The sequence below is a fragment of the Columba livia genome, chromosome 1 (genome assembly GCF_036013475.1).
Source record: "Columba livia isolate bColLiv1 breed racing homer chromosome 1, bColLiv1.pat.W.v2, whole genome shotgun sequence".
Taxonomy (NCBI): domain Eukaryota; kingdom Metazoa; phylum Chordata; class Aves; order Columbiformes; family Columbidae; genus Columba; species Columba livia.
The window spans coordinates 184,048,968-184,058,967 of NC_088602.1; the positions used below are offsets into that span (position 1 = coordinate 184,048,968).

The 10,000-nt window shown below is 39.9% G+C and overlaps 1 protein-coding gene across 31 annotated transcripts in view; it reads left to right on the forward strand.

The window, feature by feature from the left end:
• The window catches only part of FOXP2 (forkhead box P2), a 422,851-nt gene that overhangs the window by 220,396 nt on the left and 192,455 nt on the right, over window positions 1-10,000 (forward strand). For 28 of the 31 annotated variants that reach the window (XM_065048743.1, XM_065048749.1, XM_065048750.1 and 25 more), the window contains one exon: window positions 7,395-7,572. In XM_065048743.1, the coding sequence (XP_064904815.1) occupies window positions 7,405-7,572 (168 nt within the window). In that variant the 5' untranslated portion in view covers window positions 7,395-7,404. Of the gene's footprint in view, window positions 1-7,153; window positions 7,263-7,394; window positions 7,573-10,000 lie in introns of those variants that run through there. The other 3 variants (XM_065048746.1, XM_065048755.1, XM_065048771.1) reach the window with 3 other exon arrangements.

The following is a 10,000-nucleotide window of genomic DNA, read 5'->3' on the forward strand; positions in this document are numbered from 1 at the left end:
GGGAGAGATGCAGTTTGGCACCGTTTGTTCCATAGATGTGTTGTTCCCTCTACCTGGTGCTGTCTATTTGACGTGAATATTTTGCTGGCTATAATTTTAGAAAATGCTAAGTTTATCAGCATGAGGCTGTAAGCTAATGTAAGAAACCTAAGTGTGGAAAATTAGGAAGAGCAAAACTTAAGAACACCAAATGTTAGACTTGTGGCTTTTCAGACATTACTACGCATGTAGAAGAAAATGTGTGTAGTTGATGAAGGCTACGGATGCAGTCAGATCCTGACTGGGGCTTTGAACGTGAGCGTGTGAGCTTTTGAGGGCTCATCTTAAAAATACAGATTTTCCATTTTATTCCTCTTTGAGGCTTATACAAGCTTTCAGTAAGTTGGATCGCACAAAATAAATTTCTTTTGGCGTACTACCTCTCTATGGGCCATCCAGTGGGAAGGCAAGGGTGGATCTGGTGAAGAGAAGAATTAAAGGCATATTTTGCACCGTAAAAAGAAGATAACCCTGGAAGTAGAAAATGCTGAAATCTCTAGAAAGAGGATCTGTGGAAAAAGTAGTTTATGGACAGGGATTAAAAAACCCCTCAAGGGATACAGAACGGAAGCTTTGAGTAGGAGCCTGGGCAAGAAAGTAAGCGAGAGGGTTAAATAAAGACTGTCTGGTGAGCTGAAGGTACTATCACGATAGTCAGAGATTAGGGGCGGAGAAATATCAGTGATAGTTGTTGCATGGTCCTCAAAAAAAAAAAAGTTGGCCCTGCATTTGCAGTTTGTGAGCCCTACAGACTCTATAAGAAGCTGCTTTTTTTTTATTTTTAAAGGGAATTTGCCTCCTAGGCAGGTCTTCCCTAGCTCTCACAGTTCTAATTATTTCCTACTGCCCTAATGCTTTCTCACTATTAAATTCTCCATTGACTGTAATAAAGTCTCTCCCTACTCTCAAGAGCTTGGAGAGCTGCTGCTTGCTTTTTTTTTTTTTTTTTCCGAAAGACTGGGAAAAAGAGGGAGACAGATACAGAGAGAGGGGGTGAGAGGAGTTTGCTTTCCAAGGTGGGGTTTCCCAAGCTGTCATTGCTCAAACAAGAATCTTACCCTGAAATTGGCTGCTCATTTCTGTGTGGGCTGTAGGCAATGCACTCTAGCAAGCTTTTGCCACTATCCTGTGTGTAAGGTACGCATCTTACTGTATTGTACAGATTGCTCATGTAGATAACACCGGCCTTCAAAGGGACTCCTTTTTTTTCCACCAAGTGAAAATAAATAGCAGGTGGAAATTAATTAGACCTTACTTGCTGTTTGGAAAAGTGAACTCTTGTTTAATAATTGGATGAGTGTGCCAACATGTTTCTGAATTTTAGAAAGCAGATAAATTACTGTGCCCAGAACTGACCTACTATTTTTATTAGTCCCGAGGAATTGAGATGGCGTGAAAGGAAAAGATGCAGCCTTTAAAATGCAGGCTAGCTTTTAGTTTAAGACTGAATATGATACACTACCTTCAATACCTTTATCTGACCGTGTCAGTTGGGTTAAAGGATGTTCATTTAAACATCTGATATATAAATAAACTGGAGTACACAGACAGTGGGAAAAATTGCAGCTTACAGTACAGGGATAAATATTTTAGGCAATGCTTGTTTTTTCAGTTGCAGTTAACTTCAGCACAAATCAATTCATCTGATTTGTTCAAGCTGCCTCATGCCAGTCGCACGCACCTGTTCCCACAGCAGCCCGCAGGAAGGACGCGTGTTTTCTTTACCTGGCATGCTGTGTTGGGGGAAAGAGGGAGGGCATGGGGGGATGCTGAGCTGCTGGCTCTTGTCTCTAGTAAATAAATCTCATCTGTGGTAACTTGCAAAAATCCAGTTGTCAGTCTTATTGTAAATCTGTGTTCAAAAATGGCCTTCAGACACTCACCCAACTTAAAAGTTTTGTACTGCAGCTTAAATTCTTCACAATAGCAGTGCTTTCTGTGCTGTGATCCAGACACTGTTGTCCCATCACTGCCATTTTGAGGCATTTTTGAACTGTTGCTTTACTCACAACTACCATCTTCGCTCATGATGGTATTCTGAAGAGTAAAATGATTAGTTGGCTCTGAAGAGGTGATTTATTTTTTTACCATGAAAATTCTATTTTTTTTTTCTCATCAAAGATGCCAGCTTCACTCACAGATGCAGATGTGGTACATGTTATTTCCGATTGTGCTAAGATACGTCCTGTAACTCTCTAACTGGAAGCTCTGTTTTCTTGAAAGACCTTCCAGCACAAGGTGTTTGAGCATGCGTTACATTTTAACAGAGGAAACTTATTTGAGTAGATAGTAGTATATTAAACCTACTAATATAGATACTTTATGTTACAGTATTTCAATAGTGCTTGACTTAATTAGTGTTTTAATCATGTTCATTTACTTATATATATTTTTTTTAAACGCTGTGAAGTAATTTATGTCTTTACTTAATCTTTGAAAGCTAAATGTTTTAGATGAAGTGAAAAAAAACAACCACCTTTACAAATATTCTCTTAGCTTGTCTAATTTTTTGTTCTCACACATTCAGCGATGTCCTTCATATTTGGCATTTTGATTTATTAGGCAATCTTAAGTATTAAAGACTTCTAACATACCAGCGCGAGACTTCAAGACGCATTGTGCCTTGTGTCAATGATGAATTAATTCTACCCAAGCACAAAAGTTACCATTATTTAAGCCAAGCTCCTCAGCTCTGCTCTTAACGTCGTAGGCCAGTTTTAAAAGGCTGAAGTTTAGGCTGGGTCTTAGGAAGCGAAACTTGGTAAATGCACCAGCAGGCCGGGAAACGTCAGGTTAATGGTATTGAGCGCTGTGTGCTACAGGTTTGCCTTGTCTGGTGGTCAACCAACATGGGCAACTTGAGGCCAGTGTAGGGCTATGGGCCTGGGGGGTGTCGCCTAGGTTTGGAGGGCTCACCGCAGGGCAGGGCAGGGAGCTGCTCTGTTTTCTGGAGGCGGTTTGTGATGGCAGCTGCCGACCACCCCGTCTCCAGCACGGAGGGTGACACGCTAAGGGCGCAAAGACAGTGTCACTCGTGAAGGGCCGAGCCGGGACCCCCCAGCCGCTGGAGCCCGGCCCGTGGTGAAGGACCCTGGAGGGGCAGCGGGGCGGGGCCGGGGCGGGGACCGGACAGCGGGGCCCGGGGCGCCCGCTGGCGGCCGTGGGTGTGCAGCACCGGAGCTGCCGCCTCCCGGGGAGCGGAGCGGCGGCCCGGCGGGCGGCAGCAGCAGCGGGCGGCCGGGCGGCGGGGACCCGAGCGGCAGCGGGACCCGTACCTGTCAGGGCAAAAAAAACCCCGCCAGCCAGGCGTTCGGCACAGCCTGTCATAAAGCGAGGAGGTCTAATTGAGGCACGGCGCTCTATCCTGCTATTTGTACAAATAAAAGGACCACGTCTTGATGCAAAATAAACACAAAAGCACTGTTGTGACTGTAACAGGGAGTCATATACTAATTTATATAATAAGTGGTTGTGCACGCTTTATTCAAGATTATGGCTGCAAGAAATGGCATGAATTGCTGGGTGTGTTTAATGCTGGATTATAGCAATTTGAAACATGTCAAACACATGGCTAATGCCTCATGCTTCACTCATTCTTGCGTAAACCTGCATAGCCACCATCCATTATACCCTTGGTAACAACACAATTCTGCAAGTAAATATTGTTACACTAAGTAACCTTTCAATTCAAGTTGTTTAGGAAGAGAAAATGCAATCTTGTGCAGTCAGTTCCAGTGTCAGTTTAATGTTTCAAAAGGGAAGTGGTGTAGAGAATAAGTATCTGTACAGTGACTTGCTGGCTTAGAACACACACACGTGTGCACGTGCGCACACGTGCGCACAGAAAACGCACAATTCACTGCAGGGGAGAGAAGTGACAACGTAGCTTCTAACTTCACAGCACCAGTATTTCATTTTTTTATATAGGTGATTGCTTGGTTATCCTGGCAGAATTAGGTGTTCAAACTGCAGCACAGCCACGCGCTAAAATAATCTACAATTTGATTCTCTCGCAGAGAGCAGCAAATATTTTCCCAGTACCTTTGTTTGAAATAACTGGTACCAGAGCTTATTTCTCATCTTTGGCAACAAGAATTTGGGAATCGCAGCAGAAGTAGGGGCTGGTGAACGTCTGTGTCTGTGGGTGCGTGTGTGCGTGCGTGCGTGCCTGTGTGGGCACGCTCATGACTGACAGCGAGTGTGACAGCAAGAGAAAAAGAGAGGGATCAGGAAGTGTGAATATGTATAAATGTGTATAAACAGGGACCTGTATATTTTTTCTTGTCCTGTTTGAAATATGAAACTTTCAGCCTTAGTATGTGGTAGTCATTGTATTTCCTTTGTATTTATTTATGATTCTTATGCTAACAACCATAACTACTGTTGTAAAAGCAAGAAAAAAGTATGTTAGTTTACTTAGTACAATGTTGCAGGTTCTAATTGTTCTGCCACCAATAACTGAAATTACTGATACTCAGACATTGGAAATTACCCTTGTTTAGATGCTGTCAGTGCTTTAATTTGTGAGGGTTTAGAGTTGATAGTACAGACACACACATGGATGTAGATACATGTGCATATATGTGTATGTGCATGTGTGTGCAAGAGAAAAGAGGGGAAAAGAAAAAGGATGTGTTCCCTTGCATTTTCCAGCAGCCCTTTCTAAGTTGCCGGCAGTAGAAAGGGGGCTGTGGGCAGCCAACACAGAGCATTACTCAGGCTAAAGTTTCAGTATTGTTTTTAAAAATATCCTTTTACAGCTATGAAGAGCATTTTATTTTTAACATAAAATTCCAGGCACTCTTTCTTCTTCATATAAATACTTCAGTGTTTCTCCCACTTCACTTCCAAATAAATTACCCCTTCTAGTATTGATACTCTATAGTTTCTTTCTCCCTGTACTCAGCTCTTGGGTTGGATTTGTTGTTCTCTGTTTCCAGAGTAGCGTTATTGGCCATGTTATGTTAAAGCCGATTCTGCTGGCTCACAGACACTTTAACTTAAAATGCAGAGCCCAAACTACACTCTGGGGCTTTGCAAGGATACAAAATCCACAAGACATAAAACCCTTTGGTTAATATGAATTGGAAGACGTTTAACCCTTCTCTGCTAATTGTAAGGAAAGAGTTGGAGATATGTAAAAGCAGGGGGCTGATGTATTTATTTATTACATTTCTGAGTGTCTTCTAATGTTTTGATGATCTAACATTTACACCCCCTTGCCCTTTTAATGCGCTTGGCTAAATGTAGCACTGTTATTGTCTAACGTTCGAATTTGTAAAAGATGAACCTGTCTGTTGGTTAAATCTTTGTTTGACTAAAAGAGGATTAATGTTTGAATTTCCTGAATTTCCAAATCCTTGTAACGATACAGTTGATGAAGTGTTTTAAATAGATTTCCACTCTGATATACATGTCTTTTTATTGAAAGTAAATATTGTAAAAATCGGAAAGCGCTGCCTGCTCCTGCAGTTGTGGCATACCCGCATTAGGATTTTCATATAACTACTAAGGGCAATCAGACCCTTTTCTCTGAATATTTTAAACATTGTACATGTAAAATTTATGCCTAATTTGAATACTTATTAGCTGCCTAATCTCAGAAAAGAGTATTAGCTTTGTTTTTGCCTTGTAAAATTCATCACTGCGTGTATCACATTTTCCATTTCTATTATTTTTCTTCACTGATGTTCGGAAGAGTGTTTAAGAAGGGCTGTTTGTTCATAAACACATCTGGTGCTGCTGTTGTTTACTGGGCTAGAACAGCTGCCCTCCTTTATGTTAACTGTGTCCGTGTTTGGGTTTTTTGCATCCTGTTTATTTTTGACCGGACCATCTTTAAATAACTCACCTTCTGCTATTTTAACTTTCTTCATACAATATATACTTTCACTTTATCTTGTAGACGCTTGTTTGTGTTAATTCATACAGTGTTTTGATTAATACCCCATGCACGTAGGTGAAGTTGTAATGATCCTTTTCCTGCTTTTTTTATTTGTGTTTTTTTTTTTTTTTTTCCAGAGAAAGGCTATTGCTCATACTTTGCAAGGGAGAAAATAACTAAGTTCAATAATTAGGCTAAGCAGCAAGCTTTGTTTCTTTTCCCGAGTTTGCTTAAGCAACCCTCTCCCTTCAGAGGTGTCTTTTAAAGTCAGAGCTCGGCCAGGTTGTTGTGGGGACTCTTTCAGTCCGTCAGGAGCGAGGGTGGAGGAAGGCGAGGTCCATTCTGACCCTGCGAGAGCAGGACAGGACTTTCGTGGCTCCGAGAAGAGACGTTGACCTTTCCATATTGCAGATACAAAATGTGCCTTGAAATTCTGGTTTGTAAGGGCATGTTGGTTCTTTATTTACTGCAAAGATTTCAACTGATCTTGGCAGGACATCTCATTGCTATCCTGAAAGTACAGTATATTTATGCAGTGAAAATGATAAAACATTTATTACTGTAGAGAAGGTAATATGCATAATTTATGCTGTTTTTAGCACAATCATTAGTGATATTCTTGATAGATTTTATTTCCAGCTTTCATATCTAATACATGCCTGGAAAATTAATTTTATATCTTTCATTTATTTGCCTATGTTAAAATTGAGTTTTAAGTCATCTTCAAGTGAACAGTTTGATTGCTGCTCATGCATAAGCTTAATTACTTCCCAGGAAGGACAGTATTAAATGTTTTAAATGTCAGAAAAATAAATGAATATCAGCCGTTTGATTAAAAAAATAGGCAATATCTGACGTGTTTGCAGCAGGAGCTTTTTCTTAAAATGCCTCCGAGGCAAAATTTTATTTAGTCACAAAAAAGGAGAAGCCCATTATACTATTTATCATTGGTTGATACCATATGATTTGTAACACCCTTACAAAATTTTAATTTTGTATGATTAGCTGTGCATCATTAAACAACAGCCTTGCATAAGATATGCTGTAAAATTCTGACAGAATCAAGATAGTGAATATTTTAAATAAGGCTGTATAGTCATCCATGGTTGTCAAAGCCAGATAATAGGAAATATAGAGCAGTGTGTGAAATCGTGCCTTCATTTAAACTGGTTTTATAGGTAGACTTTAAAATGTAGTCGTTCATAAATGCTATTGACCATGCTGCGTGCATGGTGTGTTATTTTGGCCGTTAAATATAAGCACACAACGATTGCTTATAGAAACCTTAATTCCGGTGATTAGTATCTGTATGAAAGCAGAGTTTGCATCGCATTTCTTGGTAAGCAGCTTCGCGAGGCTTTTTTCTTCTTCTAAAGATGCTGTCTGTGTAATTGGCAGAGAGGGACATCTTGATAATGGAAGTGTGAAGGTGTAACGCGTGTGTTAATTGATACTTCTTAATCACTTTTAGGTATTAAGTCATGATGCAGGAATCTGCGACAGAGACAATAAGCAACAGTTCAATGAATCAAAATGGAATGAGCACTCTAAGCAGCCAATTAGATGCTGGCAGCAGAGATGGAAGATCAAGTGGTGACACGAGCACTGAAGTAAGCACAGTAGAACTGCTGCATCTGCAACAACAGCAGGTAAGTTTGTTTTGCTTCCTGTTTGTTTTTTAACAAATGAAGGGCTGTTTGCAGACGGGCACCCTTCCCCAGCCCCTCTGTGCCTGCTGAATGGGAAGTGTCCTGCGAGTGAAGAGCGTGGGGCGTTATTTGTTGTTGTTTTTGTGCATGTTAACGCCGAAACACCAGGATCCCCTTTTTCTGGTGGCAAGGTCTCGCTGCTGCCGATGCACACGCTCGCCTGGTGATTAAAATCCCGCGGCGTATTAATGAAAGTTGTGCCGAAGCCTTGCGGTGCATGTTTTGAGAATGTGTCCGTTTACGGAGCGGTGCGGTGGCGCGGGACGCGATGCGGAGCTTTCCACCAGAGGGCCACATTACTTGAGACTTGGCTTCGCTTGCCACCGCTTGTTCCAAAGTCGGACGGAGCTGGGGCGAAGGGACCTGAGTGATTCCTCACAATAAAGATGCTTTGCTGTCGCAGGTGTAAATAAAAAGATGCTGGTTAGTTCTGAACCACTGAAATAAAAAAGAGCGTCTGCCTGTCTGTGTGTGCATGTGTGTGAGCGTAATTTGGATGTGTGATTTCGAAAATATGAGAAAAGAGAGAAGCAGCTTTTCGGTAGGTAGGTTTCCATTCTCACTCTTTAAACATTTTTTTTAAGTTTGTTTTTTTTCTCAACGAGTTAATGGAGAACTGCTTTTGTGTTTAAAACTGTAAAATTAAACTGTTGTCTGACTGCTGACACCATCTAATTATGAGATGCAATCAATTAATTTTTGTCACTGTAAGACTTCTTTTCCTTTTAAAACCTGCACAGACGTAATTCCTTCTATTTTGTCTACCTAAAGAGTTACCTCCCTATTAGGGGCTGCAGATTTTACTAATGAATCAAAGCCCAGATGGTTTGTTTGGTAAACAGTCGGGGTCTGATTCTGCAGAGTGCCAGTACCTGCTCTGAACTCCTCAAAGTCTTTGGTGTCTGGTCCTCTCACCTGCTGAGGCCACTCAGCACCTTTAGAGTTCAAACCCTTCGTTTGTAAATACTGAAGTGTTTTCATTGCAATGTCAGGTATTGCATTGACAGAAAGAAGGTTGTCTTCTGTCAGATAAAATATTATAAAAATCCTGTTTTATAGAAACATGTTTCAATCTGATAGATAAATTGCATGTGTATGGGCCTCTGAAATAACAGGTCATAATAGCTCTTAAAATTGAATAATTCTTAGTGCTGAATTAAGCAGTGTACACTAGCTACATTTATAGTTAAATATTTTAAATGGTGACAGAAAATGTGGAAGAATTAAATAGTTGTAGATTGAAATATGAGAAGTTGTTAAGGCTTAAATCTGTGCCTTGCTACAAACTCAAATGTGTTCTGTTTTAACAACTGAGCACTTAGAGTGTTACAGTCTGAGGAAATATAAATTTTGGTGTCTTCATTATGTTCTTATCAGGCTTACACTTACATTTATGTACACACTATTATCTATATGTGTACGCTGTGTATATATATTTTTTTCATATAAAATTATATATATGTGCACACACATAGCTATATACATTTAATATTATTTACATTGAAAAGCATGCCATCACCTTCATTCAGGTGTTCAGATTATAATAGTATTTTAAAATCTTTATTGAGAGAGTGTGTTTAATTGGTGAAAGTGGTTAGAAAACTAGATTTAAATGAAACACTTTTAAAACACAAAAATATCAACAGAATAATGTGCCACTTGCATGTTTCTCAAAGCTTTTGTAGACAATTTGTCCATATAGTCAGATTCCAGTAGATTACATTTGCAAAGACCACAGAGAATAACAACTGAAGATGAAAATATCCAGTTGAGTACTAATAACAGACAGGTTCTGAGGGGACAGGCTTAGAAGTGACAATCTTTTCTTCAAAACTGTGATTAGATCTTAAATAAGCAGACAGGCAAAGTAAAACCGTGGGTACAGTTAATAGGACTCAAGAGGCATTTTATGGTAGGGTCTGCACCATAGGATTTAAATACAACTTGAGTTAGGCATATAAATCCTTCTATAAAATATGTTGATGTGAAACATAAACACTAGTAAACATGCAGAGGATGTCCTTTACATAATAGGCATAGCTGTGTGCTGCTTTTGCTTTTCCTTCTATTTTTTCTGGTTTTTTTTTCTTTCTGTTTTTGACCAGATGCCTTTTGAAATATGATTTAAGAGGAAAATGATGGCTGCTTTTTTACTGTCACTGTAGTAGCTCTCTAAAATGTTATTTGTAATATGCAACTCGCCTAACAAACTTTGACAAGTAGAGAAAGAGAACAAACCCCATTGTACCTGCAGCTATTATTCTGAAGATTTTTTGTTGTATAAATATGTGCAAGATATAATGTACTGATGTCATAGTTTAATATTCTGGGTTTGGCTTCCCTAAGTCATTTTATTGCAGGCCTTCAA